This window comes from Pleurodeles waltl, chromosome 8 (genome assembly GCF_031143425.1).
Source record: "Pleurodeles waltl isolate 20211129_DDA chromosome 8, aPleWal1.hap1.20221129, whole genome shotgun sequence".
Lineage (NCBI taxonomy): Eukaryota > Metazoa > Chordata > Amphibia > Caudata > Salamandridae > Pleurodeles > Pleurodeles waltl.
Genome location: NC_090447.1, coordinates 362616181 through 362639539, shown reverse-complemented (window position 1 = coordinate 362639539; position 23359 = coordinate 362616181). Strand labels below are relative to the sequence as shown.

Below are 23359 nucleotides of genomic sequence, written 5' to 3'. Positions count from 1 at the left end.
TTGTCAGACAGAGCTAAAAAAAAAAATCTTTCACTATTCAAGAAGTTAGGCGACAATAAGAATCAGTGTAGTGTGTCACAATACTCTGACCTTGACCATATTTGTTAACATTTTCTGCTTTTTTTCACGGGGGACTTGGATATAATATCTTGGATTTATCTTCATTAAACAAGCACTTTATATACAGATTATTTTGAAACTGAACTCTGTCTTCAATGTCCCCATTTGAACAATATCTCTTTGCCATGAATGAATCACAGTTTTTAAAATAAATATGTCAAACAAAGAACTTTTGGGTGTTAGGAAGCCTGGTATGAGCATGAAACATACTTCAACATCTAAGTTGGCTTTCAACGTTCCTGACTATGATGGATAAGAGTCTAGGGGTTCTGATTGATTTTAATAATTTGATAGAATCACAGGTAAGTGCAACTGTTTAGGACCCCGAAGAGATGATCCCCACAATACAGTAGAAATGGCAAGTGCAATTTTTACATTGCAAAGCTATTTCTGGCAGAGTTTAAAGTTGGCTGGTGTTTGTGGGGGAAAATAAGAGGAAACATTGTCTCTATTAGTCATTACTTCCCAGCTGCAAAAGGACTGCTGGAGACATTCCTAAGAAACAACAGGAAGTGAACAGTATTCTCATCACACCCCTCAGTGCGAAATAAATCTGCGGTGGTGCAGAGAGCAACAAAACCTGGTAATCCAATTGCTGGGCATTTTCCCCTTTTGCACCCCTACCAAGAAGTTTAGAATGACCACATAATTGGGCTTTCTTTTTTTCTTAGATATGTCAAATTATACGCCCCTACTTTAGAACTGAAATTTAGGCAAATAATAATGTCAAGGACGATCAGTATCATAACAATTCATATGAAAACATTTTATATAGGAGTATCATGACAAAGTAAAACATTGATGCTTCTTTTCACTGTATTGCAATGCATAGAAAAAAGAGAAATCTAAAAAAATAGGTGATAATAAAGAGAATAGTGAAATGATGTGCTTCTTTCTCAAGTGATTCACACAATACATTAAGAATGTGACCAAATGTAACAGCCATATGACCAATAAAACCAACCCCTTGACTTGTACTGCAAAGAGTTTAATAGTTTCAACACAGGAAGGAAACAAAACAAGATTCATAAGGGTACTGTCTACTATGTTGAGACCCATATGAATAAGAGGGTCGTCATCAGTACTGATGAATTTGAAGAGGTCCAAGATGGGAACTAAAAAAGAAAAAAAGACCAGTATGGATCAGAAACCCAGGGAGCTGATTGCAACTGTATTAGGGAGGGAAAAGTACTCACTCAGAGGACGGGCCTGAGGTCTCTAATCAATAAAACAAGAAGAAAAGATGACTTTGAATCACTAGAGAAAAGAAATCACACAAACATGTTTACAGAAGTATGAACAGTCAGTAGAGAACAGTATAAACAGGGAACGGCACTGTAGAGTAGGGGAGGTGACCAGTATACTCATGTTTCATGTCAAAATTAGGCAGCTTATCTGTATGTGGATCTCAGAGGATACACTCCCATATAATGTGTCCCCAACGGGCTAGTTGAACAACAAACGTGGAACAATACTTCCTCCAAATTAATGGTGAATAACAGGTGCCAACAAGGATCGAGACAGCAAAATACAGCAAGTACACTTAACCTTAGATTTAATCAACAGCCCCTCCACTGCTATGGCGGAGGCGCATCCCCCGCCATCAGCAGCAGCTGCAAAACTTGAAAAATCAAATGATAATAAACCATATTTATTATTGTTTTATTTTCTAGGAGGCAGGCCATGGGGGGTGACAGGCACGAGGGGGAGTGGTGTGCACTGTTGTCAGTGCACATGTGGGTTTGGCCGGCCGTCTCAGGACGGCCAAACCTACATGCGCACTGAGCTGTCTCTAACCCAAACTGCGCTACCAGATTGGAGACAGCAATCACAGGTTCCCAGTCTGTCTGAGAGTGCAAATCAAGGGCATAGAGGCCAATCCTGATGCTGCTTTCATGCTGCCAGCAGCATGAGAACATTGTTAGGATTGGTCACAGGGCAGTCCGTGAGGCCTGTGCCTGCAGTGGAGCCAGAAGAGCGGTGATGCGGCGCGCACTAAAGTAAGAAAAAAAAAAATTCCGCTTTTTTGTTCGGTTTGTGCTTTTGTTTTGTAACGCCGCCCCCCTCCGCCCCCGCATTACCACTCTGCATCAACACCAGCCACTACTAGCTTTAATTATGTCAAAGTTTACTGTTTTATTAAAACCTTTGTTGGCCTTTCCACTTAGCCCATTAGACAACTGCGCTAGGTACAAAACATACCACTGAGACAGCTGCAGGCATGCCCAGAGGTACATCCATAGAAAAGCACATTCACTCGTTGCTGTTGAAAGACTGCCTTGAGGTGAAGATGTTCTGTATTCTGTAAAGGCGTGGGTATGACTCAGTCATCCATTGTTTTTTAATAATCATATTCCGGTCTTTCCCCAAGCATATGAACTGTGATCAACAGCTCCACATTTAGGAAAGACCCCAACCTGATTTTGCTGCCATACGTCCGAAGGACTGGCTTTGTCAGTCTGGGCTGTACTGAGGTCGAAAAGCCTCATTAGTAAATTATGCTAAACTACAGTAAAAAACATAAAATAAAATAAAGACGAGTTTCCCGTAGTGGCGTTAAAGACACTCTCCTTAAGTGAGAGGAAAAAATCAGTGGATCCACGCCCATATAAAACAACAGAAACATGAATTTGGAATGTAATTCGTTAGATATATTTTCCCCGAAAAAAAATCACTCCACTGATATTTCATGCAAGTCTAGAGAGAAGTTATTAGTTTTATGAGAGCCGAGGAAGATGGACATATTTCCTTTACACACCCTGATCAAACTAGACCTTACCAAACATCTACTACATACCCACTCAAGGGAAAACGTGTACTTGCAGAAATTGCCATCCTTCCTCTTATGTTTACAATGCATACATAATTTATGATAAAATATGTATTTTAAATGTGGCTCTCTAGCACTTTTTCCGACCCGACTATCAAAGAATAAACATTGTGTATCTATACATCAGGACATTTTGTTAGAGATGACAACATAAGATGTTGTGGGCTAAATGAAACACAAAAGTGATCACGCATTATACTCAGCGTCTTTTGTAATATCTATGTCCATTGCAGCAATATCTGCTGAATCCGATCATACTGTAAATAATGATGTTCTAAAAAAAAAAAAAGAGAGAATTCAAAGTATAACAAATGAAGAGTATATGTCTTAAAAACATTGTACAATAACCCGATCTAAATCGCTCTTTGTAGATGTGGTTAAAGCTATGAACCGCTAATAAGCATCCAGATCAACTAACTATTCAACAATTCAGAAAGCGCTTTAGTCTTCTCAAGGAGCTTTTCATGGAAAGCGCTATAAAATACATATGCCAAAAAAGATAAATCTAACGCTTATTAAACATTCTAGCAATCGGGGGCATTGTATAAATGTAGGCTGGTGTGGAAAAATGTAGCGCCACTGCACTGAACAACTAATGTCATATGCAGTGAGTAACCAGAAAATAGGAGAAGCACGGTATCCATGACCCCATTATGAAAGCATATTACCATAATATCAGCACATAGCCAAACGGACAGAATTTAATTAACGTGGCACAAAGTGCACTTTGTTAACTTGTTGGAAATCATGAAAACGAGCCCCAAGAGATGTACATGCACTCTCATAAATGCTTCTTGGGACAGATAAACGCGCAAACGATTAACACGAGAACATGGGAACACATGGAAACTGGGTCCAATACATTTTGAAGAATGTGCAATCCTAGCTTAATTACATTTGTTCCTTCTATTGTACATATGTTCTTCCGACTTACAGACGTACGTGTATCTTCCAACGAACATTCGAGAAACACGTGCTCGTTTCTACTGCCTCTGCAGAAGGTTACATTCAAAGGGGTCAATCACGGACGAAGCGAAGACACAAAAGAAGTCATTTTGTGTCTGGAAAATTGTGACACGTGCATATGTCAGTGTATATGGAAACAAAGCACTTTGAGACTTGGCAACTCTACCGTGTGCTCCATACTAAGTAAGACACGACCATTCACTTTCCAAAAAAAAAACGATATTCTATACAAACAATGTTAATGGGAGTTAGGTCACGAACGGCACACTTTCCAATATAAAAACATATTGTGCAATAGTCTGAGAGGTGGCGCGCCAAACTGCTGGGAGGCAGAGTCGCAAGCCGTGGTCTGAGCGTCACTTAAATTTTCCTTCCTGACAGCCAGATTTTTTTATATTTTTTAGCTGAAGATTCTCCCAGCGTTATGGCAGGAACCGCCCTCAAGAACAGAACGTGATCGCAGGCCCAAAAAGCAATTAAGGTTGTGAGTCATCTCAACAAAAACCTCTACACATGATGCAATGGGAGATTTCTCCCAGTGAATCGAAGACATCTCTCAAATTTCCTTTTTGGTACAGCCAGATTTCATATGATCAACCCAGATTACAAAATAGGAATCTTAAACGTCATTGGAAGACCTTTCGAAGCTACTTCCGACAGCTGAACCGCGGCCCCTCCGCCGCTTATATAACCCGTAGTAGATACACAGCATTGAGGTTTTAGAAGAGCTATGGTGTCTTAAATAAGGCGAGCATGCTTTGCCGCGGTAAAGTGGAGCAACAATTATTTTCATTAATAGTTATTTTTTTATGTTTTACTGCCAGCATGAGTCACCATTTTTTTAAAAGAAAAATGCTACTGCATATACCTGCAAAAAAATGTACACAAATGAACACTAACGCAGCTGTTTTGGTAGTGATATTCTAGAAAACTAACCTTTCCGTTTCACTAGGCTTCGAATACAGCACCACACTGCCAAGGATTGAGCAATTAGGCGGATACCGTGCTACATTGTAAAACAAAATAAAAAATAATAATAAATCACCACCTAACAGGGCACCAAATTGTAGGAAAAATACATGGATGGTAGTATAAAAATAAAACAAAAAGGCACAGTTTAAACTATCTTTGCCACTTAAGAGTAATGAACTATTTTAAGTGCGAACAATGTGTACAAGTTACATGAGTCATTCAAAGTGAAAGCATCCAGTGAGAAACGTGCACAAGAAGAAATGTTCCTTGGACTGAAGGTTGTTACTCAGAAGATAATGCTGCAACTTGTTTTGCAAACAGTAAAGACTAAAATAATTGTAGGCTTAGAAGTCCAAGACTATAGCTTTGAAAATATTGTATCTGGAGATAGGCAGCCAGTGAAAGGCTTTCAAAGAAGAAACTGAAACACACTTTGAAAATTTTAGGCCCAAGCAAGATGTCACGTTTTTAATTCTCTGTAGACAGTTTAGAATAGCAGGTGATCCCAAGAAAGGTAATTACAAGAGTCGGTATGACTCAATATTGTCATCTGCAGCTCCAGAGAATGAGTTTTAACATGGGTATAAGGCAAACTTTTGTCAAGTTTTCACCACAAAAAACAGGTAGGTACGCTGCAGAATAATTGGTGGAGTGTGGCTATGGGACACTCTTAGACTAGCCACACTATCTACATTGTGTGGTTGAAAGAGCTCATTGTTGGCTTCTCGCCTGCCCCGAGAGGTACCGCTGAGAGGTACCTCCAAGAGCTATGACAGCCAAGTTACTCATTTATATAGACAGCAACAATATACTTCAATGGGACAGGAGACACTGAGATCTGAAGTTTGCGGGACACACTCCACATTTTTTCGGATTATACATGGTAAATACAGGCCCAGAAAAAAACATTCTTGGCTGTGAATCAAAAGTTATGAAAACTAAACATAAAATTAATGCATCTGTACCTTCCAAAGTTGAGAGTGGTACACGGGTGGGGTGGGCACATTTTTTAGGCACCCAAATGATGCTTGGGACTGGCTGGAAGTCGGACATAGAACCGGTACACAATGAGACTCCAATAACAAAGAGCTTGAATATCTCTGCTATACTCAAATTTAGTGGCCCAGGTTAGATCTGGAGTGCATGTATCATACAGGTGGGATTTTGGGAGGGAGACCAGGCAGGGTTGCTCTCTCGCTCTTCTCCTTTTTGCTTTGGAAATGGAGCCACTGGCTATTCACTTGTGAGCTTTAATGAGATAGAGGGAGATTAAGATGAGTGACACAGAACACAAAATTTCGCTAGCCGCATATGAAGCCCTCCTATATCTATGTAAGTTGCAGAAGTTCATTAATATTTCTTGTCTGCGTATACAAATCAAGAAATCACTGGTAATTCCAATGGAAAATTGGAGGGCAGAGCCTTAGATATGTTGCTTATATAAGATTAAGATAGAGGAATCTCAGGTTGGGGGTATCTGAGCATACAGGCCCCTCGTTAGCCAGAAAAACAATATGACTGTAAAATGAGTGAGTCCTGACAGGGATTGAAGGCTCTATTGGATTTTGAAATATAATTACCACTGTTGGTTGCTGGCAGGATTAAAATAGTAAAAATGGTGGTCCTGCCTAGATGTCTTTTTGTCCTCCAGAAATCACAGTGCTTATTACCCAAGAGTGATTTTAAAAAGTTGGATTGCGTGCTTATCTCTTTACTGTGGGCAACAAAAAGATGTCAGGTCAGACTGAGAATTCTAAAGGTGGACACAACTGAGGGTAGCCTGAGACCCCCTATTTAGGACTGGATTAAATAGCAGTAAACCTATAGGACACAGCCAGGTGGTGTACTGAGGAAAACAACTCAGAGAAAAGATTATTGACAGTGGTGGCAAGGGCAGTGGACCAGCGAGTATGGTTAATGGCAGCAATGCAACAGAACGAACAATGCCCATGTGACAGATGGCTTGGGTATGGGAAACCACAATTAAGGCTATATAATAAGGAAGCCTTCTTCTCTTGAAAGTTACTGATATAGCATTACTATTAGTTCTAGAAAACTGTAATAGTATATCTATGGCTACATGGAGGGAGGGAGGATGTGAGACACTGTAAGGAGAAAAATGAACTACGATCCTTCAAGCATAGGGACGTTTTGGCATTTGTCTTGGGCAGTCTCTGCAGTTTGCCAAGTTGACAAAGACAGCTAAGGAGATATAGACATATTTCCTGGGAACAGTGGAAGGGGCACATACACTGGAGGTCCGGTTGGAAATGGGATCCTCTTGACAGCCAGCTCCTGTCTGTACGAGGCCTTGAAAAAAGACAGGGTAGTAGAGATGTCAGCCAAATCTAAGTGTGAAGTGTATCTACTGGAAACATTAGCAGAGAGGAACTGGGTTAGGGTGTGCACACTAGTCCAGGAGGTGTCTAACAAACCCCTGGTGTGCAATTTTATGTACTACTTAACATTTATTTGTCACCAGTGAGGTTACATAGAAATTACCTAAGCCAGTCAGGTAGGTATCCTAGATGTGGTATGAAGAGCGCAGATTTTAAACACATGATCTGGAGTTTCGTCAGGTTATAACAGTATAGGTGGGATATAGTCTAGTGTTTGAGAGGGGTATCAAAAGTTAAGGCAGTGGCCTCTATGAAGTGCTGTCTCCTTGGTGTTATTCCACAGCCTGAAAATGATGCAGTGTAATGCCGATACGTATTGCTCGAGTTGGTACTGGCAAGAAGAAAGGTTGCTTTGGGTGGTGGTCAAACACTGCTCCTAACCCCCAGACATGGACTAGAGATATGGCTGAGTGGGCAATAGCAGAGGATAGACACATTCTGAAGGTTAGGATGGATGAGAAATTGGAAGTGGATCGTCTGACCTGAGTGGAGATGTTACAGAAATTGATGGCTCCACTGGAGACAGTGGCTTCAGCAGGGTAACGAGCCGCCGAGTAAATTGTAAAAAACAGCAATGGGACGCCATGACAACTTCATGTAGAACATATGAGATATGCAAAACATATTGGGTGGCCGCCAATAGTATGTTAAGAATACAAAAAGTGTGATATAGTGTGCAAATATTAAACATGGGAGTCCTGCATCCAACAAACCATGCCAGGGTTCAAAATCACTAAATTGTACAATCGTAAATCAGCACTGCGTGCACTCCATTGAATAAAACTGTTAAGATATAAAACTCAGTTTTGCCCGTAGTTGTATTTGATTGCGATTGAAAAATGAAAAATTAAAGACTTTACGAAAAACAGATGGATGAGGTTTCATTGCCACCATGCTCAGCAAGAGAATGGACCTGATCAAACCGAAAGCCATGGTTGCATATGAAAGATACTGGGACAAGAGCAGCACTCAGTTAAAACGGCCGGAACCCATTAGGAAGATTCATCGGAGAGAGTTACATTCAGAGATCACTAGCATCTTAGTTTTGTCCGTATCCAATTTCAGAGAGTTGCTACTCATCCAGTCAACAACAGACAAGATACACGTTTGGAAGCTGAAAACACTCTCTTGGCCTTGATTTTCAAAAGATGTCAAGATTTTTATGTGGCATCGGCATAACACATCAATCTAAGAACAAAAGAGTGTATGGGCTGCGCCAGAGGATGTAAATATAGATTGAAAAGCGTAGGACTCAACCAGGAGCCCTAGGGAATTCTATGATTTGAAATTTGAAATTCAGAGAAAAAAGGGGTAGAAAAAACGTATTCTGCTCTACCCAGGCCAGAATCTCAGATTCTTCAAAATTTAGCAGAAACCGGTCATGAGCAAGGTGCCAAAAGTCACTGACAAATAGAGCAGGACTAGGGCTAAGACCTGTAGATGAAGATCATCAAACAGAAAGACTAATGCAGTTTCGGTGCTGTGCGAAGGGCGGAAAACACACTGGCACGTAACATTTTCGGTTAACAACGCAACCATATCTACCACTGGCACATGAGGTCACCGATAATATGACAAAGTAGCATTCAGCCAATCAGGACACTTAGATCAGTGAAGCTTTTTCTGATCCTAGGTACAATTAATGGGTATATGAAATATGGAATGAAGATTTCGAATTGTATATACCATGCATTTGTCAAATTTTGTGCAATTCATTACATGGCAACAATGTTTCTTTTTAGTAAATAAAAAAAAATCCATTTACTTTGCAAGTCTGCAGTCTGAAATACCTATGTACTGATAAGGTGTGACAATTTTGTATATTTTTTCAGAATTTGGCTTTAATAAATATTATGATTTTTATTCATCGTGCTGGGTAAATGTTGATGTAGTTGTTCCATAAAAATGGGTAACAAAGCTCTATTGTTGCCCTATAAAAGACCTTCAACGCAAAACCCGCAACCAATTTTTTAGAAAAGGTCAGCAAAAATAATACAAACCTCTTTCACGGTGCTGCTTGCTTCATCTGCATTAAATGTAGCCTAGAACCAAATGAGAAAACGGGGTGTCAGCATTATGTCAGAACTGAGTTTTGAATCGGTAATCATTGCTTTGTAAAATTGCATGTTAACATTCTCACAACATACTGTATTGTTTAGACCAATTTGGTCACCTCCTGTTTACCTATATTTTTTTGCAAAACCAAAAGGGCACATTGCCAAATTTCCCACTGTATTATGGTAGACGGTGGGTACCATCCGTATTTATGTTAGCAAAACAAAAAGGATCTTACTATTTCACGTTAACACAGTGAGATAGAGCGTGTATGACATTTAAACAAACAGCGATTAGTAAGTGGTTTATCACAAACAAAAATAACCTCATAATGTAAATGAAGAGTGGAACAGGACCAGAGTTAGTAGCTGATGCACTATTATTTGAAGAGGATGCAGCTATGAATAAATGTTTTAACACAACTAACTGAGTTCATAACATACTGGTATATATTTAAAGAGAGGTGGTACAATATGTAAAATTGTGAAAAGCTGGCCTTTGCTACTGATTTTTAGTAGATGAAAGTGGACAGGTAACAAAGACAAAAATCTTGAAAATAGTGCTGGAGGCAATAGAGAAATCAAGACTAGGTTGATATGAGATGCATACAGACACCAAACTGAAACAGATTACAACAACTCATGCCATGCTAAGATTATAGATGTCGAGATGTATTGGTGCTTGGCAGAATGTTGTCTTTTCAATGAGTTTGTAAAATGACACTCTATTTGACATCAGCAGATTTTACCACTGTTAAGAAAGGTTATATCATAGGCTATGTTGATGTGTCTCCTAGAATTATATGTGAGCATATCGAAAACAAACCACCAGACATAAATATTGTGGCCTAAACATTATTAGTAAAAATACTACTCCAATGGATGTAGACATTCTCTTTCGAAGTCCAAACAGGCATGGTTTGCAAACACAATTTCAGATAGAATATTTTTGTCTGGCACTAATTAGTCCCCATATTCTGGTACTGTTAACGTTACATTTTACAATTAAACTCTGATGTATTCTGAATGTTAAATCTATATGGAAAATGAACATAGAGAAATAATACACAATTTTGAAAATGTGCCTACTTGAGTGACCACCGATAATCACAGTCTCTTTATTACCTGTTTCTTAATTTAAAATGTCATGCTCATATTTAGATTAATGTAGTAGTATGTAATATTAATGGTCATGTATTATTTATTTGCTTCATTAATCGTAGGCCTTAAGTTAGCGAGGTCTTGGACCTAGTTGCACAGCCTCATGTTAAGCTACACTGTTTATATGATTCACACAAAATGGCCACCTAGAGAACTAAACTTGTGTTTTTCCACTGTGTTGACCGAATGCCAGTAACTAAATCTTTTTTCTCATGAGAACTGCTTGCTAGAATCTGCTGTATTAGCTATTGATACTTTGTAAAGTTTGTGTGTGTGAAAGCGATGTTCCCAGGAACTAACAATGGATGCACTGACTGGAGTACAAGATTGTTACCAGAACGAGTCCGATGATAGGAACAGGAGAAGAGGAGCCAATCATCTACATGTGAAAGACAGTTTAGCTGTATCTTAGATTTGAAGTTCTATTTTCATTGGACTAAATGTAAACGTACAATTCTTTGACCGCAACGTGGGAAGATGTCCTAGGAAATCTAACTTAGCAATACTGTACTGAAAGGAGAGATCCACTTCTTTCCTAAATGTCCCAAGAGGACATGTGCTCACTTTTTGCAAAAAGTTACTGAGAAGTGTCATTCCGATTATTCCCGTTCCCAAGACATTTCTATCTTGAACTTTATTGCTATGTTCTGATGCTGACCGAACTGATGTCCAATTAACGAAGATAGTTGCAGCTTGCTGAACCATACTGAAGTAAGGTATAAGACTAGGTTACTGATTGCCATGTCTGTTTGCTTTTGTCTTTAGGTACCAAATCGTTGATTAGTTAAAGCCATAGCTATATGTTTTTCCAAATTTGTGCTGACTAAAACTGTTTTGCATGAAGCCCAAACATGCTATTCCAATCAAAAGGTTAGCTAGGAGACTCACAGAAGATGCTTGCTAAATATTAACAACAGTTGATGTCTTTTCTTTGCTGAATCTAAATGTATGCTATTTCTATTGAACAGTTATTCTTGCTACTAATTTGTACTGTGAGCCTAGAATGTGTAGTGATCTACACAATGATTAAATTGAGATTCTCTGGAAGATTCGGTCAACCGGTATTGTTTCTGTATGTTTACATTTGATTTTGAGACTAAGTTACATGATATTAACATTGTTAATACAGGGAGCTAAACATTCTAATTTTACATAAGGGTGTGGTTATTCATGTCCAAGGGGCCATGGTGTGTGGAAATTACTGACTCCCAAGACTATTGGTCCTGTTGCCAGAGAAGTGTTATTGATTGATATGGAAATTGAGTCTTGTGATGGGACTTACTCTAAGCGCAGTCAAAAGGTCCATCAAACTCCTAACTCGTCCCCTTATAAATTAATTGAAGAAAGGCCAAATAAGTTCAGAAGCGCTAACAGTACCATAAGGTCACCCAGCATGTTAAAGTTGCTGGGGAACATGCTCAAACGAGTAGCTGCTAAGCCGTTAGTGATGACATTGGAGATTTATGAAGGGACAGTGGGACTGACGTAGTGCGAGCAGTAGACTAGTTGGGAGGTTATAACCTTGGCTGTGGAGAGTAAGTAGTAAAGGGAGAGGGGCTTGAAGGAGTTGTTGGGTGGTTGTTGTAGTAGTGTGCAGGTCCATGTTGGCCTTTGGATGACAAGGCTACCTCTGTTTTGTTGCATTGGCATGTGTGCTAGATGCAGCAGTGAAACCAGGACATGGAAAATGTATGCTGAGATGGGACAGAAACAAATTTCAGTGATGAAGATGGCATTAAATCAGTGAGTTGCAATGAGATCTGATATGTTTGCTTCACACATGACTACGGAATGTGTGTTGTTCAGTGTCTGCGGTAACGAGTCATTGGAGGGTGTGTTCTGTATTATTAGAGCAATGCTAATGTGGTGGTTTTGTGAGCGTGGATGACAGAGTGACTGTGGAATCTGTATCAGTGTAAGACGTGTAATTGTGAGATGGGCAGGATTTTGATAGGAGTGCCTAAGAGAGGGCACATGTTGAGAGGAGTTGTTTGTACATATTTCCTTTAGGTGTTAAATGTAATACAAAAACACGAACAATGTTTTGTCTGGAAAAGCACAGGTTTGACAACTTACTGAATCTAGCTAAGTCCTACAGGTGATTCGACTGCTCAAAGGCCACTCTGTGTAAGCTAGGGGTCCCTTCAAAGGCCGGTCTGACACGAAAGTTGTGATTTTCAGGAAATCACAAAGGAACCATTTTATTTCAGCACATCTGAATATTTAAGAGAAAAGGCCTTGGAAGTGACTATCTGTTCCTGAGCAAAATGGTTTTGAAAAAGGTACAAAGTTTACTCTCTAATAGTTCTGCTAGTCTTTGATAGGTTCAAGCCTGAACCCATGTTTCCCTAGAGCCTAGAGTACAACCTCATATTTATGGGCACTTGATGGCGTGATGACATATATATATATATATATATATATATATATCATTGGATATTAATCTCACAGATTGACATAGCAGGTGTAATAATATATTAATGGTCTGATTTGTATTGTAATGGGGTTTTGGGGGGAGTCAGGCATGCCTGGTCTCCCCCCGGGCTTATCGGGCTGGTGGAGCTGGCCACAAGGGGACCGGGTATTTGATTGGTTAAGGGACAGGAAGGGGTGGTAGCCTGGGGGTCACTATAAAAGGTGTGGGTTGGGCTTGGGCGGCCTCTTTGGCCGTAGTCACACCCAGGAGGCGGTACTCGGGCAGTTTTTTGGGCGTTTTTAGGCCGGAGTTGGTAAATAGGAAAAAGTGTTATTTGGTTGCCATGGAGATTAATCCAGTGGTTCAGGCATTGAAGGTTTTGCAGGAGGCTGGGAGGGAAGATTTGATAAGGGAAGGGGTTTTAGAACAAGCGTGGGTGGGCTTGAAGAGACCGAAGAGGCCTTCTTCTGACAGGGTTTCAGCTGCCGTTTTGGCCTGTAAATCCCCTGTAACAAGCCCTAAGAAAGGCAAGAAATTTAAAGTTAAAAGTGTGGCCGGGCGGAAAGTTTCGTTTTCACCGGACCACGGAAGTGAGGAGCCAAGGGTTAGCAATGAGGGCGGCTTACCTGGAATAGGGGCGGCGAGGAGGGGTGAGGCGAGTAATGCACGTCGTTATGGTGGTTTTTTGGTGCGGAGGGTGGCAGCCAAGGGTAGAGGCGCCCGTGTGGTCGGCGATGGCTCTGCGGCGAGGAAAACGGTTGGGCGCGGCTCTCGCGCGCGTTCTGGGAATGGAGCTGGGAGGCTGAGGGGCGCGATGCGCACCCGCGGCCAGAAGGGGGCGGGTGCGGCACGCGCGAGCTTGGCAAAAGGCGCGCGTGTGCACCAGGTTCTCTCACCTCGAGCCCCACTCGCCGTAGAAAGCGAGTGGGAGCAGGAGGGGCTGCCTTTTGAGGAAGGACAGTTAGGAGGGGCAGTTAAGATGGCCGCGCCCTCCGATTTGAAGGATTTAAGCGTCGGAGAGGGGAATTTGATGAATTTCGGAGTCGAGGAAGAGAATTTCCCGTCGGGTGAAGGTAGCCATATGTTTATGGCTACGCGAGATAATAAGGCTGTAATAGTCATAGATTCCGAGGAGGAAGGTGAGGTTTTAGAGCTGCAGGTTGAGGAAGGGAGTGGCATTGGTGGGCATTTTGAAAGGGGTTTCTTAGTGCCTAGTGGGGGGGGGAGTCGGCAGACTTCCAATATACTTTGTCAGGTGGGGCTTGGGGTGCAAGAGTGGGAGGTGGAGGATCATTCAATTTTTAGGGCAGGAGGGCGGGGCTTTTCCCGGAAGGATCAAGGTAGGATTTCACAGGGTAGCATTTGTGGCGCAGCATTGGAATATGGGGGTGCAGGGTCAGCGCAGTTGGGTCAGAAAGTTTTGGGTCACGAACAAAGGGCGTACCTTTCCGAGTGTGCGGCCCCTCATGTTTCAAGCGGACATGGGGTGTTAATAGAGCACCAGCGGTCTGGACGGTCGGCTGGAGGTCCTGTTTCGGTGGGGGTCAGGGCACCTCCGGGACGCCGAACAGAAGGGAGGGCGCAATCCGGAGCGGTTCGCCTGACGGCGAGGGAGGTCACACCTATGGAAGTCAGATCGGTCGAGTCGTATGCCAGAGGTTCGGAGTCTAGGTCTTATAGCCGGAGCGCTATGTTGACTGGTGAGGAAGAAGAGGAGTTGGACTATGATGAAGATGTTGAACAAGTCGAAGCTCCTCAAGGGTCAACGAGTGGGCAGGCGTTCCGGGGCGAGCGGCTGTCTCGTCGAGATGTGGCGGCAAATTTATCTAGAGGTGAGGGTTGTGTATTGGGGGGTACCAGGTCTGGGCTTCGAGTTTCAACAAACGTGGATGTAGCAATTCAGGCGGGTGGAGAAGGAATAGAGAGCAAAGTGGGGGATCCCATGAGTGCGCAGGAAGAATCAGGTAAGGTTGGGGTGGATCAGGTGATTGTGGGACAGAGTAGTAGCATTAGTCAAGGTTTGGGAAAGGGAAAGAGATTACCGTATATGGGAGTGTCGATGCCTTTGGGGGCGCATCTCACTCTAAGTTTGAAAGGCAAAATTTGGAAAGGGGAGTTTGTGGATGTGTTTAAGTTACTTCATAGAGAAGTTCAGGCTAAAGAGGGTTCTAAGGAGGAGGAGTGGGAATTAGCTCGGAGACCTAAAGTTCCCACGACAATTGAGAATTGGACGTCAGCTTTCTTGATTTATGCCAGTGTTCTGTGCGAGCGTTTCCCGGATTGCTCGGTGGCGCTTTTGAAATACATGGACGTGGTGAGAAGGGCACAGATGGATTATGGTGGATTTGGCTGGTTCCGTTATGACGAGGAATTTAGGGCAAGGAAAGCGGTCTACCCAGAAAAGGCTTGGGGTGAAATTGATAATGAATTGTGGATGCAGTGGTTGAGAACTGCTCGGACTGCCCCAGCAACGCATACGGCGAGCGGTTTACCGGTTCAGTATCGGCCCTTTCAGAGCCGTCCCACCCATTTTGGGGTGGGATCTGGGCAACGGGGACAATTGCCACATAATGGGGCCTGCTGGTCATTCAACAGTGGGATGTGTACAAGGCAACAATGTAAATTTAGGCATGATTGTTCCAATTGTGGGGGCAGGCATCCGGTTTACCAATGTTTTGGAGGATTCAATTGGGCTGGACAAGGGGTACAGGGTAGAGGAGTGGACAGGGGAAGAGGGCAATTCCAGCAGTTGGCAGGAAAAGGGCCCTACTCCCATTAATATAGAGGTTGTTACGCATTGGTTACAATTTTATCCACGTTCGGAGGATGCAAAAGTTTTGGTTCGTGGTTTCAGGGACGGATTTAAGCTATGTTACCAAGGTCCGAGGATGAGGAGATGGGCCAACAATTTGAAGTCCGCAAGGCAATTCCCCGATGTTGTTAGGGCTAAAATTAAAAAGGAAGTGGAGTTGGGTAGGATTGCAGGCCCCTTTTTCAGCTGGCCATTGCCGAATTTGATAATTTCCCCTCTAGGAGTGGTGCCAAAAAAGCAGAAAGGCGAGTTTCGTCTTATCCATCATTTGTCTTGGCCGGCGGGTGCGTCGGTGAATGATTTCATCGCCACGGAGGACTCAGTGGTGCATTATGCATCGGTTGATTATGCTATTGCTTTGGTGAGGAAGTGTGGCCGGGGCGCTGAAATGGCTAAGTCAGATATTCAGTCGGCTTTCCGGCTTTTGCCAGTGCACCCAGAGGATTTTTCTTTATTGGGTTTGCAATTTGAGGACGCAATTTTTGTGGATAGGATGCTACCTATGGGATGTTCTGTATCTTGTTCTCTTTTTGAAATGTTTAGCACTTTTTTGCAATGGATTTTACAGTACAGGGGTGGAGTGAAGTTTGTTACCCACTACCTGGACGATTTTCTGTTCATTGGGACACCTCAGTCTAGTGAGTGTGGTCAGGCGTTGGAGACCTTTGAGTGTCTTATGGCAGAGTTCGGGGTCCCGTTGGCTCAGGACAAAACTGAGGGGCCATCCACCTGCTTAAGCTTTCTCGGAATTGAGCTTGATTCGGTTAAACTGGAAGTTCGTTTGCCCCAGGAAAAGGTTCAGCAATTGATTTCCTTATTGGAAGAGGCGGTAAAAAGGCCAAAAATTGAGCTACGGCAAGCGCAGAGTGTTTTAGGACATTTGAATTTTGCATGCAAAGTGGTTAGAGTTGGTAGAGCTTTTTGCAGGCGCTTAGGTTTTGCAATGAAAGGGGCAGTTTTGCCACACCAGCACATTCGGCTTCGGGCAAGTGTCAAAGAGGACTTGAGGATTTGGATCAGTTTTCTGGAACAGTTTAATGGAGTTAGCATGTTGGTTGATGAAATGGATTGGCAGTGGCAGATACAGATATTTTCAGATGCGGCAGGAGCGCATGGTTTTGGCCTCTTTTGGGATGGACATTGGGCGGCTGAGAGTTGGCCCTTGACTTGGAAAAAAGCGAAACATAGCATCGCTTTCTTGGAATTTTTCCCTTTGGTGGTGGCTTTGTCGGTTTGGGGTTCACATTTGGCAAATCGCAATGTTGTTTTCAATGTGGATAATCAGTCAGTGGTACATTTGGTGAATTCCCAGAGGGCGAAAGACGAGAAGGTTTTGAGGCTGTTGAGAGTTTTCTTGTTGAAATGTTTGCAATGGAATGTGATGTTTAAGGCGAAGTATGTTCCTGGTGTGAATAACGATATTGCGGATGCACTGTCTCGTTTCCAGTGGCAGAGGTTCCGTGGTCTTGCGCCGGGAGCGGATGTACAGAAGACGGTGGTTCCCAGGGAGTTGTGGGATTTAGGAGAGTGAGGATGTTGCAGCTGGTCCAGCAATCGATAGCTCCATCTACACGGAAGAGTTACGAGCAGGCCTGGTTGGAGTTTTTAAGGTCAGGCGCGGTGAGACGGGTTGGGGGTAGAGAAGTTTTTATGCAAAGGAGGGAGGACGCTGTTCATTTTATTATGCAGCAAATAGAGTTGGGGTTATCGGCGGTGACTATTTCAGGTAAGTTGTCGGGGATATCATTTTTTGGTAAGTATTTTTGGGGGTATGATCCGGTGGAAGGGGAGCTTTGCAGACGTTTGATTGCGGGGTGGGCTAGGGAGGGGGGGGCGAGGAGGGATGGGAGGAGACCTATTACGTCAGATTTGCTTCAAGAGTTGTTGGGAGTTTTAGTGGAGGTTTGTTTTTCACCTTGGGAATGTCATTTGTTATCTCTTTGCATGTCTTGGCTTTTTCATGGAGCATTTAGGGTTTCGGAGCTCTTGGGAATCAAGGGTCGTGATGGAATTTTGCAGTCTGATGTGCAGGTAAGGAGCGGGGCGGTGGTGGTTTGGTTACGAGCATCAAAAAATGATCGGTTGGGGAGGGGACAAGAGGTATTTTTGAAGGGTACAGGTCTGGCTACTTGCCCGGTTGGGCTTTGGATGTCATTCGCACGAAGATTATCGGAGTCATCGAGGTTTGTATTCCTGCATGAGGATGGTTTGCTTTTGACGGCTTACCAACTTCTGGCAGTCATGAGACGGGCTTTGGGGTGGCTGGGGATGGATTATTGGTACTATGGGACACATTCCTTCCGAATCGGAGCGGCTACAGAAGCAAGGACGGTAGGTAAATCAGATGTGGCAATAATGAATTTAGGGCGTTGGAAATCACAATGTTTTAAGCGTTATGTCCGCCAATTTAGATGAGTATTGGTTTGGGGTTTTTTGCAGGGGATAGTTTTCAGTTGAGGTTTTTGTTATGGTTATTTCGGTTAATGTTAATGTTATGTGCATTCCAGTTCGGTGTTTTTTATTTCTCTTTTCCATTGTTCTTTCATAGGTTGTGTTGCTGGTCCTGAGGGATGCTGTATCGTTTGGATCGTGGGGCACTCTTTTGTGCGATGGGCAGAGAAACAGGCGGCGTCTAGGCATTTTGGGAAGCAGTTGGGTTTAGATGGGTCAAGGATTAAGGTCAGTTGGGTGGGTAAGAGCGGTATGAGGTGGGGAGAGCTCTTGTCAGTTCTATCTCGTAGGATGGAGAAGGGGGTTTGTCCGGATCTTTTAGCAATTCATTTGGGGGAAAATGACTTAGTTTCCTTATCAGGTATTGGTTTGTTAAAAGCAATGAAAATGGATTTGTTAAGAATTAAAGAGCGTTGGGCTGGCACTCATATTGTATGGACTTGTTTGGTACCTCGCAGGTTTTGGAGAGGAGCATATTCGGTAGCAGGTATCGAGAGGCAGAGGAGGAAGGTAAACAGAGAGATGAGGAATTTCTGTCACGAAAAGGGAATTTCGATATTGTGGCATGATAATTTGGTGGCTACGGAATTGGCTTTATTCAGACAGGACGGGGTGCATTTGTCTTTTTTGGGGAATGAGATGTATTTATTTGAATTGAGAATGCTCATTGCAGATTTATTGGGTGAGAAGTTGTGGGATCGTTAATTCGGGGTCTGGGTGAGTGGGCGCAGGAAAACACTGGGCGGTTTTCCTGCGTGGCGGGGGATTTGCACATAAAGCCGTTGGGGGGAGGGGAGGAGGCGGAAGTTTGAGGTCAGGGAGGTTGTAGCAAGGGTCACAAGGGAGGAAAGGGAAGGGAAATACAGAAGGGGGGCAGGAAGACAGATGGGAAAGGTTTTGATTAAGGGTTTACTGGGAAGGGGAAGTTTAGTGGGGGGGAGGGGTTAGGAGAAAACTTTGTCTAGTGAGGTTATAGTTTTGTAAGGCTTGTTGCCAAGGTTAATTGTTTCACTGGACCTGTTCTATTAAAGCGGCCTTTTATCCCTTAGAGCGGTGTCGCGTGGTCTGTTCCTCATTTTCAGCCCGATGGGGTTTTGGGGGGAGTCAGGCATGCCTGGTCTCCCCCCGGGCTTATCGGGCTGGTGGAGCTGGCCACAAGGGGACCGGGTATTTGATTGGTTAAGGGACAGGAAGGGGTGGTAGCCTGGGGGTCACTATAAAAGGTGTGGGTTGGGCTTGGGCGGCCTCTTTGGCCGTAGTCACACCCAGGAGGCGGTACTCGGGCAGTTTTTTGGCCCACCCACCCTCCCTCGTTTTGTTTCAAGTTTTGGGTTTTTTGCCTTGTTTGATTTTTGTTGATGTCAAGGTTTTTCTTTTTTAGCTTAAAGAGACAGAGTTACCAGTTTTGGGCTTAATCAGGCTTTAAGAGGACAGGTAATTGCTTTGCACTTTGGTGGTAGGTTTGTTGTTTATTGAAAATAGGCTGCCGCTGGTAGACAGGTCTGGTGGGGGCGGGGGATTTGCACATAAAGCCGTTGGGGGGGAGGGGAGGAGGCGGAAGTTTGAGGTCAGGGAGGTTGTAGCAAGGGTCACAAGGGAGGAAAGGGAAGGGAAATACAGAAGGGGGGCAGGAAGACAGATGGGAAAGGTTTTGATTAAGGGTTTACTGGGAAGGGGAAGTTTAGTGGGGGGGAGGGGTTAGGAGAAAACTTTGTCTAGTGAGGTTATAGTTTTGTAAGGCTTGTTGCCAAGGTTAATTGTTTCACTGGACCTGTTCTATTAAAGCGGCCTTTTATCCCTTAGAGCGGTGTCGCGTGGTCTGTTCCTCATTTTCAGCCCGATGATCCATTTTGTGCTGCATTGCGATACAGTGCACTTACATTGCATTGGCTTTAACAATCTGTGTCTGGCCTGCACAAATTATTTGACAGAATGAGTAAAATACGTGGTATTTCCCGTTTTTGTGGCATTGCACGGACAGAGTTTTGGCGGAAAGACATTTATGCAGCATACACCATCAAATAACACAGCAGTAACTGAAAAAATAACAGTAATACGAGTGAATGTATCAAAAACACATATAAGCACAGGGGTATCAACACAGTTACTCTTCTAAGCATTAAAGTTCCAATTCACCACCTTTTGTCAGTCACCTGTAATAGTCCACCCACAAACATAACAGCCAATACAAAAAAGCTGACATTAAATAAAATCAGGCACGATAGGAACATAATTATAGGGGCTGATAGGGTTTATTACTACCCTTTTCTGCCTTCTTAGAATTGAAGAATTAAAAGTAAAATACTTAAGTCTTAAGTCTGGAGCCAGTATTAAGTGGCATCCATAAGCATGTTCAGGAACTAGGAAGAAGGAGTGCTCAATCAGGCAATAAACTGAGCAGAAGACACTTATCTTTGTACTATGGGGAAGAGCGGACATATTTTAAGACCTATAACTGGCTTCATTCTATTTTCTGCTTTTCCATCCTTTGCGAGAAAATTATCTTAACTTTTGAACTGTAGCGGTGTGTGTGATGTGATGTGTGAATTTTTCAAATCAACTCTAAATAATACAAAGTACTCTTAGCTCCTGGAAGACATGTAAATCAAGAGCATTGTCCTTTGATGTTGCACTGGAGAAGGAGATATCATCCAGGGACTGAATTAAATATGGTCTGAATAGGGAAACTGGAGATCACATGAGGTTTCTTGATTGACCAAACTGTGTGATGCTCAGAGTCCTGAAGAAGCACTTTAAACATGTGCAGTCGCTGTAATGTCTACTCCCTGTGAACTGGAGGTGTTAGATTCAGAGGGAAAGTGCTGCCAAGGATACTGCGCAGTGGTGCATATTCATGTGCTGAGTTCCTACTTGTAGGGAAGCTGGGAGTCTGGCGCTCCATACCATACCCATCACCAGGATATCCTGCTCCAAATGCAAGAGGAATCCACAATTTCTACTGTCACTTCGGTCTTGCAGGTATGGGCATTAAAGGAAATCCAGTTAGACACAGCCAGACCTTTGCCTCCAGCCTATCAGACAACACAAGCAGCACTGGAAAAGCCAACAGGCCTCGCCTTTGTGACCTACAGACTTTGACAGTGGTTTTATTTACAATGTAGAGCATGTCTAATGTTGTGGAGCATAGGTTAAAAAAAGAGAAAAAAACTGTGATGCAGCAGGTAGTGTCATTTTCTAAGCATATGCACCATGGATACATACATCCAGAAAATGCTGCAAGCTGTTTTTTCAATTTTTGATTACTAATCTGAATTAGATTAGTAACCAAAAAGAAAGCAATTGAAGTGCAGGTGGGGGAAGAAATGCTGGCTGAGACAATTTAAAAGGAGCGGGAGCTGGAATCCTGAAGGGAAGGGGTGGGGAAGCAACAGGAAGGCATGGGAAGCAACAGAGGAGAAAAATGGAATCAACACAGTGGTAAGTGTGGAAACAACAGGGGGCAAGCATGGAAGCAGCACAGGAGCCCTGGGTGGGGAAAGCAACTTAGAGGGAATAAATGAGGGAACGCAATGTGGCGCAGGTAGGATAATCATACAGGTGAAAAAGAAGAGAGGGTGAGAAGCACTCGAGGGCGAGCACATCAGAAGGTGGGGGTCACAAAAAGCTCACAGAAAAACTAGCACGAGTGAGGCAGAGGGAGATAGTACACGAGGGAGACAGCTAAAAAGCAAATGCAATGTAGTGGAGTGTTTAAATAAAAAGTAGCACCTGAAAAGTGAGCAGTGTAAGGACACAACTAATGTGCCTATGATCCAGGAGAGAATCAGACACACAAAGAGGCAGTAAAGCCCACACAATCTAACAAATAAGAAGCAAAGACGTGAGAGTGAGAATGCAGGCAACTAATGGTAAGCAATGGGAGGACTCTATGCCCACTGTAATCTGCCAATAGGTCACGCGCAACAGACAACGTATGTGCTGTCTAGTATGCCTGAAATAAAAATGTATGCTTTCTAGATACATTATTCATTAGCCAAGAGATACAACTAGAAAATAATTTTCAATAACCTACCTGCTGTCTCATTACTCTAATTGTACTTCCTAGTCCCAGTCCTTAAATCTTCGTGTGTCCACACTGTTGTCACATAAAAATAACTTTGTTCCCCTTGAGGCCCCGTAACATAAAACATTGCAAAATCACACGTACGTGCACTGCAAAAATTGCAAATGTTACACATAAGCAAACAAAAAACGTAATTGCTTTCCCTCTTTTTCCCGAGATATGCCTAAATCGTAACTATGGGGGAGCCAGTGTCTCCTCTTGCCTTCAAGGTACAATGCAGGTAGTATGTGGCTAGGCAGTGGCTGCACTCTTCCCCAGGGTACACTGAATGTTATATATGGGAAAGACAGTGTCCCGTATTTGTCTTGTATACATTTCTGGGCAGTGTTTCTTTCCTCCCCTTGTGAATTACTGTAAAAGCTATGAGTGTTTTTCCTCTTCCCTAGGAAACACTGAATGCAGTCGGTTAGACAGGCTACACAGACTCCCTCTTCCAGTCTGTCTTTCTATGATACACTGTGTCGGATCTCTCAATGCCCCGGTTGTCTTTTAGGTTACACTACACGTAACCCCAGCCAGCACATCTATTTGTCTCCTTCATTCTGCAAAGTATGCAAAGTACCTCTTCATGTGTTGAATTGTCATCCATGATTTGCACGCTGCCCGGACTTCGTGCTTCTTCTGTCGGAAGGTCTTCCTTTCTGCACTCTGTGCCTTTTACTGAGACTGTCTGACAGCTCACTTTCTGTGTTGTCCTGATGTGCGTGGGACACACCCAATGAAAAAGAGGCAAGCACAATTCATCATAGAAACTGGGGAAGGACTCGTTGCATTTTAGTTTTTATAACTTCGATAAACTCAAATGAAACATAGAATAAATTGTCCACTTATGGCTACAGTAGAAATCGATGGCTGTCATCTTGGGTTGGAACTGTCAAAAATGTAAACTTTCATAAAGTTACAGTAGAAAATGCTCTAGTTGAACGAGGAACGTAATATTGGAGGATGTGTACGTCTAAAAACATGAAATTCACAAATATTCTCTTTTTCACTGATATGCAAAGTGAAGATGTGTTTTACTATAATTGTCATGGATGACAGACTAAAACACAATAAACATAATACAACACTGGTGTCATTTGAAAAACAATGCA

General features: G+C 42.9%; 1 protein-coding gene across 1 annotated transcript in view; it reads right to left on the bottom strand.

Annotated features, from left to right (window-relative positions):
• The window catches only part of DYNLT3 (dynein light chain Tctex-type 3), a 124370-nt gene extending 101374 nt beyond the window's left edge, over positions 1-22996 (bottom strand). Inside the window, exons 1-2 of the mRNA XM_069204242.1 lie at positions 22828-22996; positions 9288-9329 (exon numbers count right to left, since the gene is read on the bottom strand). Coding sequence (XP_069060343.1) covers positions 9288-9329; positions 22828-22854 — 69 coding nt within the window. The 5' untranslated portion in view covers positions 22855-22996. The remainder of the gene's footprint in view (positions 1-9287; positions 9330-22827) is intronic.
• Positions 22997-23359: the final 363 nt, after the last annotated feature.